Here is a 24,409-nt window from a genome sequence, read left to right on the forward strand (position 1 = left end):
AAAACTTTTGAAACTGCCGAGTTTGTCTGATACTGCATTTTCAAATTGGCATCTGTTAATTGTTACTAATAAACTCATGAAATGGAAATTTTTCCATTGAAGAATAGAGCTCTGGAAGAATGTTCCACCTTTTCTGCTCCGCAATAATCCATTTCTACCCATGGGTCTGGAAGGAAAATAAAGTGCACAATCTTACAACACCAGAAACAGCACACACCCTCCATGCTTGATCATTCTTGACTTCCCCTATCTACCCGCTCCAATTCATGTTTGCGAGACCAAGCATTAAAAAAAATTGGAAGAAGTAATGAGAGGCCATGCCTACCGCTGCAAAAGGCACAGTCTTGCCACAAGAGAAGGTGAGGCACCTCAGGCAGGAGACTTTGGGCAAGATTACATAACAAGAGCCCCATGGGATCAGGAGAAAGGGTCCCCATTTAGATCACAGTGGTCAACCAGATGCACTGATGGGAAGCCCACTAACACAAGCTCCCTCTCCCCACTTGTGATGTCCAGCAGAGACATACTGCCTCCAACAGTAGAGTGCACAGCCATCATGGAAACACATGCCACGTCTGCTCAGAATGAAGGTGCTGGAGACAAAAGCTGGGTTGGCCAACATTTACTCAACAGGTCCAAGAGGGCCCCAAGTACAACCAAGAGCCTATTCTATCATCTGATCTCACCTATATATGAGCAGTTTTCGTGATCCCTTCCGTCCAACGGTAGATTGAGTTACAGTACCCTACCACTTCCTTGCATCCTTGATTCTGCCCCACAACTGCCCATAATGACATCAGGTGACTGACAGCTGTCAAAGTTCAAAGAGGCTTTCTGTTGCTGCCAACCAGCTAATTGGCTATTTCAGCTACCTCCATTGAAGGCGGGCCATCGGTGCCATATAGCTGATTGTATATGGAAGAGTCAAAGGGGCTTCCTTCAATCGCTGGTGAACTGAATGGTGGTTACAGGTAACCTCTCCTATTTGCAGGAAGTGGTTTGGATTGAAACAACAAAAAATGCTCTGTAGCAAGTGGACTCAAATTGCTTGCTGCAAATGGAGCATTCTCTCTCTACAGACAAGTACCTTCCAATATGTCATTGGAAGTGAAGATGCAAAGGCTGAAACAACAGATCCCTACAGGAAATCCACAAGACATGTTTGGCAGCTTACCTCGTAATGGTAGTCCATGCATGTCAGATCTCTCCAGCAACGATCCCCTCGGATTTTGATCAAACCCTGTTAAAGAAAAGCGGGGCGGGGAGGAAAAGGGAGGTTCTTTTTAGCATCACAATTCAGATGAGAATTTAAAAGCCGTATTTATTAAAAGGTGTTAAAAGGTATTTCCAAAATCCGGATCCTGCCTTTCAATGGCCTTCCAGCATTTGGAAATGAAAATACAACTAAGAACCAGTAAGGTTGGGGGTTAATTAAACACCCACAACACATGCAATGGCTATGGGCATTAAGTGCTCCTACAGTTCCTGAGCACACAAGTTGTCCCAAAAATATTTTGGTTCAAAAGGAAAGCAAATGGTGCATATGGCATTTTTAACAATATATCAATAACAATAAGCTAGTGGTGATGCTCTGTTTCTACATCAGTTTGCACACATCGTTTTGTGAGCATTTCCTCCTAATATAATTATTATAGAACACCACTATACCCTTTGCTCATTTTCTGTGCACATTTTTTTTTGCTGGAGTACTGATTCGCAAAAATCGAAATAGTGTTTATTTCAAATGAGAGCTGAGTTTCAGCACACATATTGTTTTGGAAAATGTGAATTAGGTAGGTTTGCATTTTTTAAAAAAAGCTTTACGAAGTAGGTAAGTAGGTTAAGAACTTATGTTATGCTATTTTACATGGGCTATGGAGTTTATTGCTGGAATGATATTGTGTATAATGTAATACTGCTGCTTAGTATGTATTCATTATGTACAGTCATACCTCGGATGTCGAACAGAATCGATTCCAGAAGTTCGTTCGACTTCCAAAACGTTCGGAAACCAAGGCGTGGCTTCTGATTGGCTGCGCGAAGCTCCTGCAGCCAACTGGAAGCCGCAGAACCCACACCAGACATTCGGGTTCCAAAGAATGTTCACAAACCGGAACACTCGCTTCTGGGTTTGCAGTGTTCGGGAGCCAAAACATTTGACTTGCAAGGCGTTCGACTTCCGAGGTTTGACTGTACAGTGGTACCTCTGGTTGCGAATGGGATCCGTTCCGGAGGTACGGCCGGATTCTGAGGTTTCTGCAACCCGAGGATCACTGTTCCGCGCATGCACATGGAGGTAGACCGCTTCTGCGCATGCGGAGAAACACGGTCTGATACTTCCAGGTTTGCCGCTATAGTAACGTGAAGTTTACGTAACCAGAGGGTTACGTAAGCCGAGGTGCTACTGTATTATGTATTTTTTTTATTACAATGTATTGCTTTTTATTATGAATTACATTTATATAACTGATTTTCTTTTCATTGCAATTCCTGAATTGCAGGGGGTTGCACCAGATGACCCTTGGGTCCCTTCCAGCTCTACCATTCTATGTTTCTATGGTATTGTATGGCTATTATGTCTCGATATATTTCAGTATGTTCAGTGCTGGGTGTAAACCATCTTGCATTCTTCTGACAAAGTGCAGCGTAGACGTTAATATACAGATATGTGATATACAGAAATGAAATAATAAAAATAAAATACAGGCTGAACAAATTTCTCCTGCACCTCTAATCTGAAAAGAAATGAGAAGGATGCTGAAAGGGCTCTCCCTGTTCTGGGTCTGAGAGCGCTGGAACTGCAGCACCCCAGATTAGAGAGATCACATCATATTTTTAGAACAATTGGAGAGGGAAAGAAGGCAAAGAGAGGTGTGCAGGAGAGCAGTCCTGCTTCTCCCTCAGGTTACAAAAAGGTCAGCAGGTAAAAGAAAAAAGTTTGCAACACTACAATGGAAGAGGGAGAGGTCCACCAATTTAAAGGTTGGCAGTAATCTCAGGATTGAATTTCGCGGCCTCAAAGCCAGGACTGAAGACAAAGAAGGGGGCGGGAGGGGAGAAGCCAGCCGTGCCAAGCAAGAAAGATGCCCATCCAAAGAACAAACCTGGAAGCAGGAAATGTGTATTTGGAAGCCTCAAGGTATATGGGACTAGAGCACCCACCTTTGATGTGTGCTTCTGCAGGACATCCTGATTAAGATCTCACAATAATATCTCAACCAAAGGAGGCTTCGCTAGTCAAAAGGATGTTCCGGACACCTGTGGCTCTGCTTTCTGGTGGTACATTTAATGACTACCTTCTCCTTTCCCCCCAATAAGGTGGTCCAATGTGTTATGTAATTAAATAAAAGATGGGAAGGGGGACGGACATCAGGCTTGGGAAGAGCAATGAGACTGTTGGAAGATCTGTGTCGGGAAAGCAAGTGAGAGGAAATGTGAGGGTGCTATCCAGAGAAACAGAAGCGACATGAAGAAGAAGAGTTTGGATTTGATATCCCGCTTTATCACTACCCTTAAGGAGTCTCAAAGCGGCTAACATTTTCCTTTCCCTTCCTCCCCCACAACAAACACTCTGTGAGGTGAGTGAGGCTGAGAGACTTCAAAGAAGTGTGACTGGCCCAAGGTCACCCAGCAGCTGCATGTGGAGGAGAGGGGAAGCGAACCCAGTTCACCAGATTACGAGTCTACCGCTCTTAACCACTACACCACATGAGAGATAGAAGTACAGTGGTGCCTCGCAAGATGAAATTAATTCGTTCCGCGAGTTTTTTCGTCTTGCGTTTTTTTTCGTCTTGCGAAGCACGGTTTCGGAAAAGTTTTGGAAAAGCTTCAAAAATCACCAAAGTCTTCAAAAACCTCAAAAAAGGCTACCACACCGCGTGCTATGAGTTGCTCCTCGAAGTCAAGTCGCAACTGTCTTAACGGTTTTAAGAAAAAGGAAGCAAGCCCATAGGGAAAATCGTCTTGCGAAGCAACTCAAAAAACCAAAAACCCTTTCGTTTTGCGAGTTTTCCGTCTTGCGAGGCATTTGTCTTGCGAGGTACCACTGTACAGGATTGATGGCTCAATGACTCTCTTCAATATCAAACAGGGACAAAGATACAGTATAAGGAGGAGCAGTTAAATTCTTAGATGGTGGAATATCATTTTTAAAGACTCAGCCCTAAGTCACCGCATAAATATAGTTTCAGACAACTTCTCAAGATCTACAGAAGTTAATGTTTAAGTGAAATATGTACTAGTCCTTTGGAACCTAGCATAGGGACTGTCTAACCAGCTTCCAGGGACACTCATGGTGGCTAAACGTCTATTGCTTCCTAAGAAGAGCCTATTGGATCAGTCCAGAGGCCCAGGTCGTCCAGCATCCTGTTCTCACAGTGGCCTGTGGGAAACCAGCAAGGACGATCTGACTACAAGAGTGCTCTGCCCTCCTGCTTTTTCCGGAACAGGATTATTTGGGGGAAGCCATGACTGTTGAAAGTTGTACCGTGCTACCCACCCCACCACCCATGGTCAGTGGTCAGTCATGTTGGGTGCTGTAGTCCAACAACATCTGGAGGGCAACAGCCCCTCCCAACCCTGATGTACAGGGAGGTAACAAAATAAAAACAGGGAACACGAGAGACTCCATTGTGTCCAACCTGTAGGATATTTGGTTCCCCCTCAATAGAAAACACTGAAAATACTACAAAGAGGAAAGGAGCCAGTGTGGTGTAATGGTTAGAATGCTAGACTAGGATATGGGAGGCCAGGGTTTGAATCCCCATGCAGCCGTATAGCTCAGTGGGTGAACCTGGGCCAGTCACTGTCTCTCAGCCTAACCTACCCTACAGGGTTGTTGTGAGGATAAAACAGGGAGTTAAGAACCTTGTACACCGCCTTGAGCTCCTTGGAGGAAAAGGTGGGAAATAAAGGTAATTTTTTTTTAAAGAAAGCTTAGAGAGAATGGGAGGCTCGTTGGGCCTGTTGCTGTTGTTGTTTTTATGTGAAGCCACACAAGCTATAAAGTTACAGGTTGGGTTTCGCGTCAACTGCTTGACATTTCAATAGCCTGTTTGGACTGAAGCCACCTAATCGACTGCAGGGCCACACCCTTCCCTCTCTCCCAACCACCGACTTCTCACTTAAGCCAAAGAACCTTATGCAAAAGCCGGCTAGGAACAACGCAGCCCTTTGCTGTGAACCAGGGAGCTGTTTTGCCTGGGATTCAAATAGGCCAGGTAGGCAAACGGGCTTTGCAAATCAGACTGCTCGCCAGCTGGCGGACAGTTAGGCCGCACCCAGCCCAGGCTGACAAACTGCTTCACAGGGGAAAAGACAGCTCACTTCTGAAAACTTGTTGAATAACATCATTTGGGTGTCCACAGCACACTGCACATGCAAAATCCTCCATAACCCCATGAAGTAGATTGTTTAAAGTATTTTTAAAAAATAATAATAATAACTGATGCACCGCTCTATATCACAATTTCTAAGAGGTGCACGGTAAGGATATATTCAAGAACCACAGAAAATCATTTTGGCAAAGTTCGAAGCATAGTGGCAGAGCAGCTGCTTGGCATGCAGTCACAGAAATGAAATTTGGGTTTTGTCTGTGCTGTGCACACAACGCTATAGAAATAAGTATCACACAATTGTGAGAAGGAAGGGAAGGGGAAAGAACAGGCAAAGCTGACTGAGAGTATTCTACCCAACAGCTCAGTAAGAAATGAACCAACTCCTTCCTTCCAGTGTTCTGGCCAATGAGTGTAAAGTAGGGATGGGGAACCACAAGCCCGGGGACCAAATCTACGCCCCCTTGCCACTGAGGCTGTCTGGGCCTCCGAAACGGAGGCTGGCAAACATTGAAACAAAGGCTTCCCAAACCAAAGCAAATGCCTACCACCCTTATTGTTTACTGGAGCAGTTACAGGGCTTCACTCATGCTCTTTCCACAATTCTGACAATTGCCCTGTGAGGCAGGTCAATTGCAGACGAAGGGCTCAGAGTGTGTAGCTTGAATAAGGCCACCCACCGAGGCAACAGCAGAGGTCACAGCTGGTTTTGAGCACAGCCTCTTCTCCACTGTCCTTCTCCAGAGAGCAGCAAAAGACTGTTAACTCTGGAAGGGAAAAGTGTTTGAGGAGCTAAAGGGCATGTACTACTTCATAGAGAAGAACCTGCTGGAGAAGAACCTGCTGGATCAGGCCAGTGGCCCATTTCGTCCAGCATCCTGTTCACTCAATGGCCAACAAGCACTGGGGAAACCTGCAAGCTGGATGTGAGCGCAACACCATTCTGCCCACCTGCAATGACTAGCAACTTGTATTCATTGACTTGCTGTTGTTGTTTAGTCGTTCAGTCGTGTCCGACTCTTCGTGACCCCATGGACCAGAGCACACCAAGCACTCCTGTCTTCCACTGCCTCCCTCAGTTTGGTCAAACTCATATTAGTAGCTTCGAGAACACTGTCCAAGCATCTCATCCTCTGTTGTCCCCTTCTCCTTGTGCCCTCCATCTTTCCCATCATCAGGGTCTTTTCCAGGGAGTCTTCTCTTCTCATGAGGTGGCCAAAATATTGGAGCCTCAGCTTCACGATCTGTCCTTCCAGTGAGCACTCAGGGCTGATTTCCTTCAGAATGGATAGGTTTGATCTTCTTGCAGTCCATGGGACTCTCAAGAGTCTCCTCCAGCACCATAATTCAAAAGCATCAATTCTTCAGTGATCAGCCTTCTTTATGGTCCAGCTCTCACTTCCATACATCACTACCGGGAAAACCATGGCTTTAACTATACGGACCTTTGTTGGCAAGGTGATATCTCTGCTGTTTCATTGACTTAATACTGCTAATAGTGGAGGCAGGACATAACCATTGTGGCTAGCGGCTCTTCATAGACTTGTCCTCCCTGAATTTGCCTAATCCTCTTTTGAAGCCATTCAAGTTGGTGGCCACTACTGCCTCCTGTGGGAGTGAGTTCCAAAGATTAACTCCTGTGCCATGGGAAGAAACACTTTCTTTCCTCCATCCTGAACTCTCCCAACAATCCACAGACCAATCCTCCACAACATTTCGCCATGGACCAAACAAGTCTTTTTTCAAATGAGCTCTCTGTTTATCCCAAATATGTTAGAAAACTTCCAGTTCTTTGATCCCAACCCCTCAGTACAAGGAATCTGGAAACTACTGCAGTAAAAGGTGTGGTTCCTTATTAACCGTACTCCAGTTCCTTATTAGTTTTTGTTTATGGAAGAACTGGCTCTGGTAACTCAGTGGTAAAAGTGTCAAGACCTGCTGGGTCTCACTTACTGGGAAAATGATGCATTTAAAATATATTAATCCTCCCCAGTTTTGTTTTATTGTTATTTTTTATTGGCCCTTTTTGAAGTCCCTCGCTATGATAAATAAAATTTTATAAACTTCTATCATGTTGCCTCTTACTCTCCTTTTCTCTAAACTAAAAAGTCCCAAAAGCTGCAACCTTTCCTCATAAGGGAGTCACTCCATCCTCTTGATCATTTAATATATATTTTGGAGAACTGGCCAGGAATGACAAGCCTGGAAACACTCAAAAAAGAAGTAGCTACTTGGACAGGACAGAGGGCAGAACCAGTAGCTGCACTGTGATATATTTTGGTATTAGTAAAGGTAAAGGGACCCCTGACCATTAGGTCCAGTTGTGGCCGACTCTGGGGTTGCGGCGCTAATCTCGCTTTATTGGCCGAGGGAGCCGGCGTACAGCTTCCGGGTCATGTGGCCAGCATGACTAAGCTGCTTCTGGCAAACCAGAGCAGCGCACGGAAACGCCATTTACTTTCCCGCCGGAGTGGTACCTATTTATCTACTTGCACTTTGACGTGCTTTCTAACTGCTAGGTTGGCAGGAGCAGGGACCGAGAAATGGGACCTCACCCCGTCGCGGGGATTCGAACCGCTGACCAGCAAGTCCTAGGCTCTGTGGTTTAACCCACAGCGCCACCCGCATCTCTATATTTTTTGGTATTTTGGTATTACTTCCCCCCAAAATAGAAGGGGACACTCAAAAAAGAAGCTCTATTCCATATCAACCTTGTCGTGCAAACTCACTTCTTTTCATCATATACAGCCTACCTCACCCAAGTTCGGCCCCGTTTCACAATGATAAATCCCAAATAATTAAAACGTCATTCACGCATTAAGCCAATATGAGCCACATTCATGGTGGGGGATTTTTATTTTTTTTAAAAGGACAAAAAAATCTTTCAAAAGTAGGGGGAGGGGAGAGGGAGGAAGAGGGATAAATAACTATATTCCTCTCTGCTGAATTTCTCCCTCCCCTCATTTCTCTTTATAATGCAGATGTCAGGGTGATGTCCCCCCCCCCCGTCTTCTTCTGCAGAATGTCAAAAAAGAACAAAGCCATCTTTGATCCTTTTTCAGGCCAAAATTTATTCCAAATAAGTTGGAGCTGGGTGGGTTAAGAAAGACGCACACAAACCCCACTGGAACAGCTCGAGATGACAATGAAAGGGAGACTGATGGCCTTAAGCCAGTGTTTCCCAACCTTTTTTGGGCAAAGGCACACTTGTTTGATGAAAAAAATCTCGAGGCACACCACCATTACAGCCCCGTGACGTCAGCGCGCAGCGTCACGCCGGGAGGGACGCACGAAAGTGTAAGTTTCATTTTTCCCCCTCCCCCTTGCCGGGGAACCTCCAAGCTTTGGGGGTGGGGGGGGGAGGAGGCAGCAAAGCGAGGCAGGAAGGAGAGCGCGGCTTGGCTGGGTGAGCTTTGGCAGGGAATGAGAGCCGCGAGGCGGGCGCTGCGGACGGAGGCGCTGCCTGCCGAGCTCGCAGGCAGCCAGGCAGGCAGACGGCGAGAGCCCCGCGCTGGGCGGCCTCTCCTCGCCGCCGCCGCCCCGCCTCTCGCCGCCCGACTCGCCCGCCTCCCTCCAGGCAACATCTCGCGGCACACCAGGCAACATCTCGCGGCACACTAGTGTGCCGCGGAACAGTGGTTGGGAAACACTGCCTTAAGCTACGTTTCCAAAATTCATTTGATGCAAGCTTGGTAAACACTGGTTGTGCAGGGCGGATTTGTCATGAAAAATTGTAAGAATTCAGAGTCAACCTGACTATAACAATTCTGAGTCAACCTGAAGAATGTTGTTTATTTTTTTATTCATTTCATTTGTGTACCGCTACAATTTTTAAGAAAAGAAAAAATCCTCAAAGCGGTTAACAGCACATTAAAACATCAAATAAAACAATCCAGAATAGAACGTTACTGCAGAAAGTAAAACATAAAGTATGCATTCAATGCAACAGAATGAGCAAGAAACTAAAATACTTTGAAATAAATCATCGCTAAAGGAGGTCAACTACGGAATGCACATTTAACGCAGCAAGTGAACAACAACAAATGATCTTAAACATTTCAAAATAAAACCTTACTGAAATGAGTCAAATATAAAATGCACATTTAAAACAGCATAATTAGCAAGAGGGGGGAAATAATACCATAAGTCTAGAACTTAATCTGCAGCTGTTGCTGCCAGTCTTGCCAACAGTGGTCCATGGTGGGTGGTAGCTGTGGAGGCTCAGTGACCTGAATCTGCATTAAGAGGCAGCCACATGAAATCGCTCCGTTGGGCAGCTACCTGGGGAGTTGATGGTGACAGCACTACAGTGGTACCTCAGGTTAAGTACTTAATTCGTTCCGGAGGTCCGTTCTTAACTTGAAACTGTTCTTAACCTGAAGCACTACTTTAGTTAATGGGGCCTCCCGCTGCCATCGCGCCACTGGAGCACGATTTCTGTTCTCATCCTGAAGCAAAGTTCTTAACCCGAGGTGATATTTCTGGGTTAGCAGAGTGTGTAACGTGAAACGTATGTAACCCGAGGTACCACTGTATTGGGTCTCTTGCTACCTTTATTGCCATTTGATAGATTTTCAGCTCTGTGCACAACTCTCCTACCCAAGCCCCACTCAGGGAAAATGACCCTCCATGGAGACAAAGTGAGCAGATTCTTGGAAAGCATTTTGGTGCTTGCTAAAAACCTTTGTTTATTTGTTTGTTTGTTTGAGCAAGGCGACCTAGGGATGCAGTTTTTAATACATTTTAGTACAATTGTTTTTTAAATACCGGTTTTATACTATATCATATTTAATGGGTTATACTGAATGAGGTTTTGCTCAGCATTATCAGTTGTCTTTTATTTGCTTCTCTCTCCAACTCATTCCGCCGCCACCCCACCCCCCGCCACCCCATCCTTTTTATAGACACAAAAAGGAGGAAGACTGAACAAGAGTTTGACTTTGAAGACTTGCTGTGTTAGGGGTGGGTGAATAGGATTTCTGAAAGGTTCTTGGGGTCTTAGCTGCTATGTGCCTTTTTAAGCCGTGGAGAGGCAGGGGCAGGAGGCAGAGAGATAAAAACCACAGCGTTTTCTTGCCAAAGGGCTATGACTTGGACAAATGAAGCAAGATCAGAAAAGTACAAAGGAGGCTACTAAGAAGTCAAGTATGGGATCTCCACAGAGTACGGGGCGGCTGCAGCTGGAAGGTCAGAGGTCGGAACATTGCAGACATCACTTTCCAAAAATTCCCATGAAGCTTCGCTGCAGAAAGTCTGTCCCTTTCCCATTTCTCATGTACAGATACCGAGGAAGCATTGCAAAAAACAAAAGAAGGAAAGAAAGCGCCCTTTATGTTCCACTCCGGCCCACGTTAATGCAATAAAACCAATTGGGATAATTACCCTCCCTTTCAGAGTCCTAACGACAAAAAGGAGGAAGACATGGCTGTCAATTAAAGCTGCTGACTGTAGCCCATTTTGAGCTTGATTTCAAACACATAGGAATGCAATAAATCCTTGGTTTACAGCATCATATCTAATGTGATTTCAGAGCTGGAGAGCCTGCAATGTCAAAATTCAAAGCAATTTGGAGAGCAGAGGGAGGAAGAGGGCTCATCTGACTTCTCAGCTAATCAGATTTCCACCTTTTCCAGTAAGTGCTTTTGCGAAGCTGCACAAAAGAATGGAAAACCCAAAAAAGTAACAAAGGGGTAGGGGAATAATGTTATATTTGAAAGTTTAACTTTGTGGAATAGACTTCACAGGATCTGTCCACAGGCTGCAACCATAGAGCAGTTTTCCACCAGTACCTCCAACGGTGCCTGTGAAAGTTTTCTTGAGTTCCACCCAGAATTCATGGGCATCCAATGAACCTGCATGTTGAAAGATTTGGGACAAGAAAAAGGAAGAAATGCCTCACACAGTACATAGTTAAACTGTTGAACTTGTTCCCACAGGAAGAAGCGATGGCCACCAACTTAAAGGTAAAGGGACCCCTGACCATTAGGTCCAGTCACAGATGACTCTGGGGTTGCGGCACTCATCTTGCTTTATTGGCCGAGGGAGCCGGCGTACAGCTTTCGGGTCATGTGGCCAGCATGACTAAGCCGCTTCTGGCGAACCAGAGCAGCGCACAGAAACGCCGTTTACCTTCCCGTCGGAGCGGTACCTATTTTTTATCTACTTGGACTTTGACATGCTTTCAAACTGCTAGGTTGACAGGAGCAGGGACTGGGGAACGGGAGTTCACCCCGTTGCGGGGATTCGAACCGCCAACCTTCTGATCGGCAAGCCCTAGGCTCTGTGGTTTAACCCACAGGGTCACTGGCTTTAAAAGAGGACTGGACAAATTGATGAAGCATGTAAAGGCTATCAGTGGCTAACATGACACTTTCTCAACATTCTGAAGGTGGCCACAATCTTGGAGTCCCCTGCAATAGAGGTCATGGGCCTGCCTTTGGAAGAAAGGGGAGGATAAAATGTAATGAAATGAAAGATAAACAAGCAAATATAGTAAGAGTGAACTCACATTCTTGGCATAGGTCCTTCTGTATGCAAAATGACCCACAAGAGGAAGCCTTTGAGGTGGGGGACCAGAAGCTTTGCGGAAACACAAAAGATGGTGAGGAGATGGGCTCTAAATGGAGGGGGTGACAGTTCAGTAAGGACAGGGCATTCTCAGCAGCCAGAGAATGATCAGCATCGCGGGGGGGGGGCAGAATGGGAAGCCAGGGAGGGTGAAATGGAACAAAGTTTCCTGAAAGAAGACACGGCCAACTGACACCTAAGCAGGAGCACGCGGCTCTGCAACATTCTGCTGCAGGGTCCACATGTTATAAAATCATATTGTGGGCTTTTCAAAAACCGTTTTTTTGCTTGCCTTCCAAGGATGATGGAAGAGTAAGGGTGAAACGCAGTTAAGAGAGTACAGTGGTACCTCAGGTTACATACGCTTTAGGTTACAGACTCTGCTAACCCAGAAATAGCGCTTCAGGTTAAGAACTTTGCTTCAGGATGAGAACAGAAATTGTGCTCCGGCGGCGCGGGAGCAGCGGGAGGCCCCATCAGCTAAAGTGATGCTTTAGGTTAAGAACAGTTTCAGGTTAAGAATGGACCTGTGGAACGAATTAAGTACTTAACCCGAGGTACCACTGTAGCAGGAAAGAGGCTGTTTCCTTCATTCCGTGCACCAAGAGCTTTTCATCCTGGCTGGAACAGACTACAGGGCTCGTTGGACCTAACTAGCCTGACCTAGCAAGACAATTCATCTCTGAGGCAGCTTCCAGTAACCTAGAGAAGAACTGGTGTGGATTTGGCCATGAGTTCAACAGCTGCCCCATTCTTCCCGAAAGCCCTCTTGCTCCTGGGACCGTTTTAACTTTACATAACCTGCCTGCACTGCACCACACACACACACACACACACACACACACACACACATGTGTGTAGGATAAATATGAAGAATCACTGAAGATTTGTAACACCTGCAAGAAGGGAATTCTGTGCATTTGTTTTAACCAAGTACTGTTGGCTTGCAGCTGCCTAAGACGTTCAGCTATGAATCTGGGAATATGTACAATTCACAAAGTGTCTCTCCCTGTCCTTAAAAGATCTGAGCTTTCGGTTATCCGGAGAGCCATAACTCTCCAGGTGTCTTCCGAGCGAGTTCTCGGTGAAACAGATGAAGCCCCAAGAGCAGCTTTTTATGTCTCACTTGTTGATATATAAGTAGCAGGCATCTGAGAGGGGGGAAGATGGAAAGGTCATTAAAGGGAAAGGGGATTTTAATCCAGGCTGGCGTGGATCAGTGATTGATGGCACCTCAGGCAGCGCCATGCCCCAAGTTATGTGTACGATCCCTTCTGGACTAGGATAACAAGGCTGACAGCCCACAGCACAGCGCAAGCTTAACGCGTGAAACCAGCATTTCCTCCCGGACCACACATGTGCACCTGTTGCAATGCTGCCTGCAGCTGAGGAATGGGCAGCAGTTAAACATAGACAGAGAAGGGGCTGCCGGTACTGCCACCAGCAGGGTTTCTTGTTGCATGGCACATGCACATACAACTCCAGCAGTTTGTGTGTGTTATTACATTTATATCCTATCTGCTTTCATCTAAGGAGCTCAAGGTGGCATACAAAGTTCTCCCCTCCTGCCAATTTAATCTTGTGAGGTAGGTTAGACCAAGAATGACTGGCCCAAGGTCACACCGCTTCATGGCTCAGTCGGTATTCGAACTCTGGCCCCGCAGGTGCAGCACTCTAACTGCAATGCCACACTGGCTCTCATACCATTCTGGGAACTGTAGTTTGTTAAGAGTTGCTAGGAGGCCCCTATTCCCCTCATGAAGCTAAAATTCCCATTGTTCACAAGAGTGACTCTTATACCACTCTGTTAAATTGAACTGAGCGGCAGCAACTGGTCCAAAATCAACCTTGAACCTAGCCCCTTTGAGGAAACGGTGGGACAAAAATGCAATAAATACATAAAAAATAAATAAATACAGTGGTACCTCGGGTTAAGAACTTAATTCGTTCTGGAGGCCCTTTCTTAACCTGAAACTGTTCATAACCTGAAGCACCACTTTAGGTAATGGGGCCTCCCGCTGCCGCTGCGCGATTTCTGTTCTCATCCTGAAGCAAAGTTCTTAACCTGAGGTACTATTTCTGGGTTAGCGGAGTCTGTAACCTGAAGCGTCTGTAACCCGAGGTACCACTGTATGTGAATGGGCTAAATGAATTCCTAGTTTCCACAACAACACTGGAAATGTGCAGGATTTACTATTGAGAGCAACAAGTTGTTTTTGTTTTCTTTGTTTTCTAAAGAGAATGGCAAAATGCTTCTGGTTCGATCCCCGTATGGGACAGCTGCATATTCCTGCACTGCAGGGGGGGTTGGACTAGATGATCCACAGGGTCCCTGCCAACTCTACAGTTCTAGGACTCTATGATCCCATAGCACATTCCTAGTCCTGGCAGCTGGGAAACTGGCTGGAAAGCGTGGGGGCAATGACTACTGAAACCAGGTGCTGCAGTCAAGGAGGGACTTTGGTTCCCAGTGTGGGCAGTACCACCCCCACCCCCAGAGGAGGGGAGTGGGATTACCTTGCTGGGAAGTGCTCAGAGGCAAGAGGAGGTGTAAATGACTATCAGAGTTCAACAAGCTAGTATCACTGGATCAAGTTCACCAGTTTTGTTGAATTCATTAAACGAAATACAATGGTACCTCAGGTCACATACGCTTCAGGTTACAGACGCTTCAGGTTACAGATTCCACTAACCCAGAAATATTACCTCGGGTTAAGAACTTTGCTTCAGAATGAGAACAGAAATCGTGCGGCGGCAGCAGGAGGCTCCATTAGCTAAAGTGGTGCTTCAGGTTAAGAACAGTTTCAAGTTAAGAAAGGGCCTCCAGAACGAATTTAAGTTCTTAACCCGAGGTACCACTGTATTTTTAATTGGATTGTGAATAAATGTGCAGTTAATTGTTACTGTTTTGAATTCTATTGTATTAGTATCTTCTTTAGTGGGTTCTGCAAACCAGTGTTCCGAATAATGCCTTTTACAGGGCAGAGGGTCACTTGGGATGAGCTTATTGAATCAAGGGGGCAGTGGTCCAAGAGAATTTGGGTACCTTTGGACCAGAGGTTTCCCTAGCTGGGAGTTACAAAGGAAGCTGCCTTCCACCAAGTTGGACCACTGATCCAACTAGCTCCGTATTGTCTGCACTGAGTGTCATCAGCTCTACAGGGCTGCAGACTGGGAATCTCTCCCAGCTCTACATGGAGATGCCAGGGATTTAACCTGGGACCTTCTACATGCAAAGCAGATGCTCTAACCACAGAGCCATGGCCATTTCCCCATGAATGAGGGCTCTCTTGAACCACCTTACGACACACATACATACATATATACATACAGGCCAATATGCACACACTGGCATTTCTCACCAACAAATTTGGCTCGTGAGGCTGCATGATTTCAATTTGATGTTGGCTCCATAGGCAAAAATACAACCACATTGTTTTGGGCGGAGACCAGTTTTTGCAAGCAAACCGGAACTGGCCAATTTGTTTGTTTGTTGCCTTGAGAGCAATTTCTCAAAAAGCAGTCAGGGCTGTTGCTTCTCCGCCTCCCCGTCCCTACCTTCAGAAATAATGTTAGATGATTAAACCTTGGCTGAATGTAGCAGGTGCAGTTTTGTCTCATGCTTGAGGAGTCCCTTGATGCTGGAAGCAGAAAGCAGGGAGGGGAGTCTTGATGGGTTTTGCAGACCATGGAACCTCTTGGGATGATGCTGGTGGTGTCATGGCAGGGGCAAGGGGAGGAGCTTACTGGATCAAGCCCCCTCCCCTTCTCCAGGAGGAAGGGAATTGGGAGATGGACAGCTCTGAAGGGGGGGGGGTTATTTCCCTGTCTCATTTTTTTTAGTTGGAGAGACTAAATGCAAGAGGGAATCACAGAAAGCTGAGAGGCTCCTTGAGATTCCCATTATCACTCCAGTATTGCAGGACAGAAAATCTTTAACCCCTTAACTGCCTAGTGTGCTGAAAACCTGTAGCCCCACAGGGCAGCCTAAACATGTAAGAAAAAGTGATAAGAAAAGGTGGTCATTTATTCTGCTGGGGTAAATGGAAGGTACAAAAAAATTCAGCTATACTGGAACATCACACAGATCTTGAGACCTAGGCCCTTTGCACGACAGTGTTCTTAAACTTTGAAAAATGCGAAGGAATTACTGTCTTCCCAAAGTGATTTTTAAATTTCAGCTCCACTTATAATGGAAAGCAGGCAGTAATCACCTACCAACGCACAGCCCTGGTTAATAGCTGAAGCCTGAGGTGAGATCTCATGTTAATCAAGCACTTCAATTAGCATTTAGTTAGGAGAGATTCAAATAAAAACCTCTCCCACAGCCCTCAGTTCACACTTGAGACTATACCCAAAGATTTGTTAGATTCAAGTAGGAATGGGAGGAGGGAGGCAGGGGGAGATTTGATTCAGTTTGTACTTAAAGGCGAACCAAGTTATCTTACACCATCTGAAACAATATGTGAACTCAAGCACAGTGATCTCTTGAAATTCTTACTTCTCCAAATTTTGCAATGCTGTTCTCCAGCCGAGTCATGTGGGGAGGAAAAAAAATGCCCCCCTGGCCACATGGAGGAAATTCTTGCTCCCAACAAGGACTCCCCAGGAAACTGTCAACTTACTAGTCCAATACAGTGGTGCCTAGCAAGACGAAATTAATCCGTTCTGCGAGTCTCTTCGTCTAGCAGTTTTTTCGTCTTGCGAAGCAACCCTATTAGCGGATTAGCGCTATTAGCGGTTTAGCGGCTATTAGCGGTTTAGCGGCTATTAAAGGCTTAGCGGATTAGCAGCTAAAAGGCTATTAGCGGCTTAGCGGCTTAGAAAAGGGGGGGAAGGGGAAAAAATCGCAAGACTCGCAAGACTTTTTCGTTTTGCGAAGCAAGCCCATAGGGAAATTCGTCTTGCGAAGCACATCGAAAAACGGAAAACCCTTTCGTCTAGCGGGTTTTTCGTCTTGCGAGGCATTCGTCTTGCGGGGCACCACTGTACTTGGAGCAAACAAATGCAAAATTAAACAAATATAAGATGTGGGGGAAATTCACTTACTGCTCCAAGCATGATTCTGAAGATAAGCCATCGATAGCCCCAGATGACTATGCGGGAAGGTGGTGTGCGTCTGGGCAACTGGGAAAGTGTCCAGAGAGGGCAGAGGAATATTCCTAAAAAACCTGTCTCCAGAAGCTGAGATTCCCATCCTAGAGGAGAAATAATGGGAGTTACACATTAGTTTGCTGGAGAACTAAGAGACAGTTCAGCTGCAACATGCAGCTTTATTGTCAGCAGGGTGATGGTCTCTGCTAAACCGAGAGATCGCAATGTTTGGGCATAAGTGGAAGGAAATACCTCCCAAGTTACGTAGCTTCCAAAGAGGTAGCCTGCTTCAGCAAAAACAAGAAAGGTTACCACTTTTTATTTCCTATCATGAGATACATTCATTTATTTAGAAGCGTTTACAAACCACTTAGTATTTCAAACATCTCTTTCAAATAGTTTGAAAAACAAACAATATAACATTAAAACAAAAACCGCAAAAATAATACCAATAAAACAGTAGTTACAGAAGCAAAAATTTGGGAGATCTAAGCAGATAAAACAGGGTCCAGTCTTATAACACAGGAAAAGCCTGGGCAAAAAAACAGAGCCTTCGGGAGAAACCTAAAGCAACTGATAGAGGCTGCTTCACATATGGAAGAGGAAAGGGTTTGGCAACAGCAGAAAATGTCCGTTTTCGGGTCACTGCCTTACGATGGGCATGTGGGGCATGCTACCAACAGCATAATTTCCCAAGATGACCTAAGTCAATGGTTCCCAAAAAATTTCGCCTGCTTGGTCCCATAGATTCATCTCCAGTGACCCCTACTCTATAAAAAACATTATTCAGAATAAAGGTTTGCACAATCCACTAAGGAAGATAATAACACAATACAGTTCAAAACAGCAACAATTAATTGCACGTTTATTCAAAAACCAATTAAAACTATTTAGTTTAATTAATTCCACAACACTGATGAGTTTGATCTAGTGGCACAAACTTCTCTGATTGACATCCACAGCTCTAGCACCCCCCTGCTGATCCCATTGGAATCACAGCATCCCTTAGGTCAGAGGTTCTCAACCTGTGGGTCCCCAGATGTTGTTGGACTACAACTCCCATCATCCCTGAGCTCTGGCCTTGCTAGTTAGGGGTGATGGGATTTGTAGTTCAACAACATCTGGGGACGCACAGGTTGAGAAAGGCTGCCTTAAGTAATCTCATTGCCACCCAAGGGGTGGTACCATCCACTTTGGGAACCACTGACGTAGAGCAATATAATAATAATTTATAATAATAATTTATTATTTATACCCCGCCCATCTGGCTGAGTTTCCCCAGCCATTGGGATATTCTTGCCTTGGGATATTTTTTCCATTCACCCACCAAAGTCCCCTGCTTATCAAATGTGTTAAGAGAGGTAGAATTCCATCCCATGTCATACCAAGTTACAATATTTGCATTTTATTTCCCTTCCAGCTCCAGCAAAACACACACAACATAAAATATCCAAATGATTATTGAGAAAAGGAGGGAGGGGACATAAAAGAGTTTACACTGATGAAAAAAGACTTTTATAGAAGGGCCTTCACTCTGCTTAGTTATTAGTGGGAGTTCTTTGTTCTCTGTTACTCTGTACTTGTTTAAAATTCAATAAAATATATATTAAAAGACAAAATAAGAGGGTCTGCCCTGTTACTATTTCAGTGTGAGCAAAACAACTAAGTCACAGGTTGAACAAAAAGACATACATCTCAGTAAAATAAATTTACAGAAACAATAAACAACCCAATTGCTATGTATCAGTTAAATGAATTCCACTAATTAAATGAACAACATACATATATCAGTAGAAAAGGTATATAAATAGCAATAGAATAAGTTCCATATATGAATAAGGTTTGTCCTTATTTCTATGTACACATTCCAAACAAGAGAATTTTTGACATATTAATTCTACTGCTGGTTTTAATATTAATCTACAGTTGCTTAGAACTTGTACAAAAATATTAACTCTCCTGTTGGTTAAAATATTAATCTTACTGTTGTTTGGAACTTGAAGGACCGCCTTAGGCAAATATATAATGGGAAAAATAAGTACACCCTTGCTGAAGCAAGATTATTCCATAAACAAGAACCTTCCCAATTTACACATGCTGGAGACAATTTTAGCTCACAAACTCTGCTGAGTATCCTTCACCTATACTTAAGTCAGTGTTTCCTAAATTCCTGACAGCAGAGAGAGAGAAACATTCTGAATTGAAACTGGAAGAATGATTCACATATATATCCCCCCTTCTCAAATGTAAGCCTATTGCCTGTCCTCAGAGCCCACTGACTGGGTCTCCCAAATACATCAGGGCAAGCACAGAAAAGGAATTCATCCAGAGTTGCAAGAGAAAGCTTGGCACAGGGAAGAGTAAACGAATGCACCAGGTTGCTTCTGATACAGGTATCACTGCTGTTATAAAGGTGGCCGGGGCAGAGCAAGGAATCATACAGAGATGCAGCAGGCAGCCTCTTGGTGGGAAGGGACTGAAGCTCACAGAAGCTTTTATTTATGTATTACGGGACAGGCAACCAGGTCTCTCAAAACACATTAGGGTGCCTGCTGCTGTGTTTTGGGAATCACAGCATCGCATAATTAAAGGGCTGTTGAATAACAGAAAATGTGCAGATCTTGATCTCATGATGAGCAAGACTATTTTCTGAATATTGAAGGAAAGCAAAAAATAACCATGAATGGAACAGCCTTTTTGTTCTGCTAACTGTAGACCCAACAATTCCCTTCAATTAAAACTTAATGACTGTTTTCCCCTTCATGATTGAGCTTTGATTATAAAAAAGGGGGGGGGATTCTCATTTTCTCTGCACACATCCTGTGGTTTCTAGGAGATAACACTCACTGCCAAAGCCAGCACTTTTTGTGGAGCAGAACGCAGATCTGCAGTTGCAAAAGCAGCTGCATCAGAAAGGCGAGGGGAGACGGCAGAGCTTGAAAGGTTAATTGTTCCTGATGGCGGCCACAAATAGCAGTTATGGGCTCTGAACTGGCACCCGAAGGGTAGTATATCTCACTTGATTCAGCCCGAACAAGAACCCCAGTGTTATCAGGGCTTTCACATGCTAATTATCACAACCCTCTTCCAGAAAAAACAACTGGGTCCACTGGATCACCACCCAACAGTGCATTATCCCCCCACCCCAATTCTTCAACAGGAATCCTGCAGGCCACATCAGCCCCCTACCTCATTCTCTCTCCCCCACCCACATCACCCAGCACCATTGCCCCATTCATTTTCTTCTCACCTGCCCTAGCTCCAACCACCACACTCCCTTTCGTCTGCGCTAAACACACATCTGTATTAAGAGGAAGTCACAGTGGGGAGTCTATGGCCAAATGACATTTGGCTCTTTTAGACTCTGCCCAGGCCATGTCCTTCACGGGCCCTGCTCTGCACATTCTTGAGGGGCTCTTGCCTGGCTGGACTGCAATCGTGCCTCTTGTTTGATTGGATGGAGAACTATTGATTGTGTGAGCAGAAGCCGCTGTGTATGGCTGGATGTAAAAGAGAACAGCCAACTGTTTCACCTGGCCCCACCTGCAACTGGTCTGCGGCCCTCGGAAGGTTGCTAACAGGCCCTCAGATGTAAAGGAGCAGTGTGTTATCAGCATATTGATGACAACGTACTCCAAAACTCTGGATAACCTAACTCAGCAGTTTCATGTAGATGTTATCCATAGCATGAGGGACATAACTGAACCTTGAGGAACTCCACACTGAAGGCTCTGTGGGGCCGAAGAACACTCCCCAAGTATCACTTTCTAGAAACAACCATCCAATTAGGACCAGAGCCACCTCCAAGCAAAGCCACCCACCCCTAGCTCGGACAGCTGCTCCAGAAGTATACCATGGTCGATGGTATTGAAGGCCACTGAGAGGCTGAGGAGAATTAACAGGGACACATTTACCCTGTCTCTCTCCCAACAGAGGTCATCATACAGGGTAATCAAAGCAGTTTCTGTGCCAAAACCAACCCAAAGCTACAACTGAAATACATCTAGAAAACCAGATTCCTCCAAGAGCACATGGATCTGGTTCACGGCCACCTGCTCAAGAACCTTGCCCAAGAAGGTGAGATTAGTAACTGGTCAGTAGTTACTTTGATTTTTCAAATGTAGGGAGGTCTTATTGAAGAGTGGTTTTACCATTGCCTCTTTCAACCCCATCCCACAAGGGGGCATTAATCATCTCCCTGGCCCAGCTAGTTTTCCCCTTTCTAATTTTGATGAGCCAAGAGGAGCAAGGGTCCAGAGCGCATGTGGTCATCCTGGACAATCCAAGCATCTTGTCCATATCCTCAAGCCTCATCCAACACAACAGGACTAGGCAGTGCTCTGGACACCCCTTGAGATTCGTCTGATGTAAGAGTGGAGTCAAGATGCCACTGGATACAAGCGGTTTAATCCTCAAAACACTTTGCAAACAACTCACAGTGAGCTACCATCAGTTCTGCCACCTCCTTCGGGCCAGACTGTAAGAGGCCCCACACAACCCAGAAAAGCTCTGCCGGATGACACAGTGAGGATACAATGGAGGCCGTCCATTGCTGCCTTCACTGCCACTAAGTAAGCTTGATGATGAGCCCTCACCAGTGTTTGATTGCATTCAACCAGAATTTTCCTCTACTCACGTTTGAGCTGCCTGGATGCTTGTATCCACACCCTAACTCTGGAGTGCTATTGCACTGAAGCCCCAGACTGGCAGGTGCTCATGTGAGTTTCAATTTAAAACATCTGGCAGGCACTGGGTTCTCAAAAGCTGACATATATCCTCCTTGAAGTGCAGTGCCCAGAATAGGACACAGTACATCAGAGGAGATCCAACTCGCATGGAACAAATGGAAGAACCGCTTCTTGTGACTTGGAAACTCTGGTCCCAGTAACACCCACTAAAATTTCATTAGCCTTTGCAGCCAGGTCACACTGCATTCAGCTCCACCACAGAATAACGACCCTGTTTGAATACCACCCGGAAGAGGATTTGCAGCAGCCCTGAGAGTCACCAAATGCACCAGCGTAAGACGCGCGGAAGAGCAGGCCTCTGTTCCAACGTGAAAAATGAGGAGTGCCTCCAAATGGTATTCCCATCAAGTACTTGTGAACCGCTCTTCATACTGCAGATAGGGGCCCAATAGGTGCAGTTCTGAATTGTGTGTCTGTGTCAAAGGGGGGCGGGAGGCCTCAATGGAGCCTCCAAAACCACAAGACCACACAGCAGGCTCCTTCGCTTCCCCTTCCTTTTTCTTGGATCCCAGCTGCTGGCAGGGGCTCACCCACTAGATTTTAATTTGTACCTGGCACAACACACACCCTTAGGCATTTTATTACTATTACTATATCAGGCAGGTGAGGAAGGGACCCCAAACCCAGTAAGGGAAAAGGGGGGAGTACAGCTTAGAATTTCACCCAATGTACCAGAATGCCTAATGGCCTGGAATTCTCTGCATGGAAATTTATGGGGGGCTTTTTGGCCTAGAAGGCTGATCTCCCCCACCCCTCCTGGTGCACCTGCCAGGCTTCTTCCAGAGCTGAATTCCTGGCACTGCCATCTTCTGGGGATGGTTCCAACATCCCAATCTCGTTTTAAAATGTGCCAGGATTTATTTATTGAGGTGGATAATTCCATCATGCAGCTGGAAAGGGCTTGGAAGGAGGGGTGAAGAGAATCTTATTGATGAGCCAGCCTGGAGTAAACAGAGCTCCCCCAGCTGTTAAAAAAAACACAAAATAAATTATTAAGTTACCCACTGACACCAGCAACAGCTGAGACAGTGATCAACAGTGTTTAATGGTCAGTGAGGCCAGAGAGCACCATCATTTCAAAATATTCAACGGAGTGGGCAGCCCCCAGTTTGGAAAATGTCTTTTATTTTTAATAATTTTATTGATTTTTAAAAATTAATGAGCCCTTAACAAAAAAAAATCTCAAGGTATACTGTGAAAATACACCATAGGGATATACAGTCTGCAGTCTGAAGTGTAGAATATGATTTAACCCAGAACAAACAAACAAATGTCTGGATGTCTGAAAATTCAGGATTGTTTTCCTTATTCGAATAATCAACAAAACAGCACCAATCAGTTATAAATGAGTTTGTGTGTCTCTGTCTGTCAGCTGGTCATATTTTGCTGCTCTTTCAGCCTTTGGTTAGCAATGGCTACTGCTAACTGGGCAGTTTTTTACAGATTGGGGTATCACTCTAATAGTCCTCTTCTTCCCTACAAATTTGTCTCACCTCCTTTCACAACCATTACCCTAAGGAAAACAGAAGTCTATCTTTCACAATAATAAATGGAAAACCCAACTTCAATATATAACTGGTGAGGATTCCATTTTCCTACTTCAACAGTGAGATTACCTTACAGAAGCCAGTAAGAAACAGATTTCCCCTCCTGAACCCTGCTGAAGTAGCGCAAGCACCCATCACCAGACCCAGACTTTTCCACAATGAATCAAGCAGGCCCGAGGTCTGCACATGAAGCTGGGAGATATGGCATCACAGCTTGCTAGGAATTTGTAAGCAAACTCTGAAGAACCGTCATAGTTCAGAGGCACAGTACACACTTTGCATGCAGAAGGTCTCCAGTGGCACTACTGAATTAGATGAGCCAATGTTCTGACCCAATATGAGGCAGCTTCAAAACACACACACACACACACACACACACACACACACCCTTCTAAGAATTAAAACAAACCTCCCAAAAGTATCATACCTCAATATATTGGTCTAAATATCAGCTGGGAGCCAACAGTAGGAAAACAGAGCAGTCAGCCACCAGCAATGAAAATGAACACTCCGCCATCTTGACAGAGCATATTGGCAATAGAAGTCCCACGTACGATTCTGTGACATTTGGGGAGCTTTTATAAAGGGAAACCACAATCACACATAAAAATTGTCCTCGTTAAGGATACCCCTTCTGGGCTCCGCTGTGCCCTCACCCAGCCACTCCCGCCCCACTGCCCAGCGGCCCTCTCTGCATACTGATACTTCTGGGAACGAAAGGGTCGCATTGTTGACCCACCTGCTCCCGTTTTCTTTTGGTTGGGTCTCGTCAAATTTCAGCAGCTGCAAGGGCAGGACAATGAGCGCTACTGTTATCTAGGCGGAGGGAATGGATGCAATTTAAGATGGAATAAAATAAAAAATGGCACGGATTTCAACGGCTGCACTCGCCTCACACGTGTTCAGAATGTACGGTACGTGCGCCTAACTGGGTGCAGAAAAATAAGCCAATTTTCTTTCTTTCTTTTTTTAAAGAAAGTATCTTCTTGGAAAATGCTGGAGAATGCCACAAACGCTAATGCTTTTCGGTCAAGATCGCATGCATTAAACTTAATCTGTCACCCTTCACACACTTCGAAAAATCTTCCAGAAATCAACCATATAAACCAATGTTTAACGA

General features: G+C 45.2%; 1 protein-coding gene across 5 annotated transcripts in view; it reads right to left on the bottom strand.

The window, feature by feature from the left end:
* LMF1 (lipase maturation factor 1) overlaps nt 1–24,409 on the bottom strand; it is a 161,722-nt gene that overhangs the window by 101,509 nt on the left and 35,804 nt on the right. For all 5 annotated transcript variants that reach the window (XR_014002045.1, XM_081170140.1, XM_081170141.1 and 2 more), the window contains 2 exons: nt 16,950–17,098; nt 1,175–1,240 (listed from right to left, as the gene is read on the bottom strand). Coding sequence is in view for 4 of the 5 variants with exons in the window: in XM_081170140.1 (XP_081026266.1) it covers nt 1,175–1,240; nt 16,950–17,098 (215 nt within the window). In the remaining variant the exon portion in view is untranslated. The remainder of the gene's footprint in view (nt 1–1,174; nt 1,241–16,949; nt 17,099–24,409) is intronic.

This window comes from Podarcis bocagei, assembly GCF_964188305.1.
Source record: "Podarcis bocagei genome assembly, chromosome: 14".
Taxonomy (NCBI): domain Eukaryota; kingdom Metazoa; phylum Chordata; class Lepidosauria; order Squamata; family Lacertidae; genus Podarcis; species Podarcis bocagei.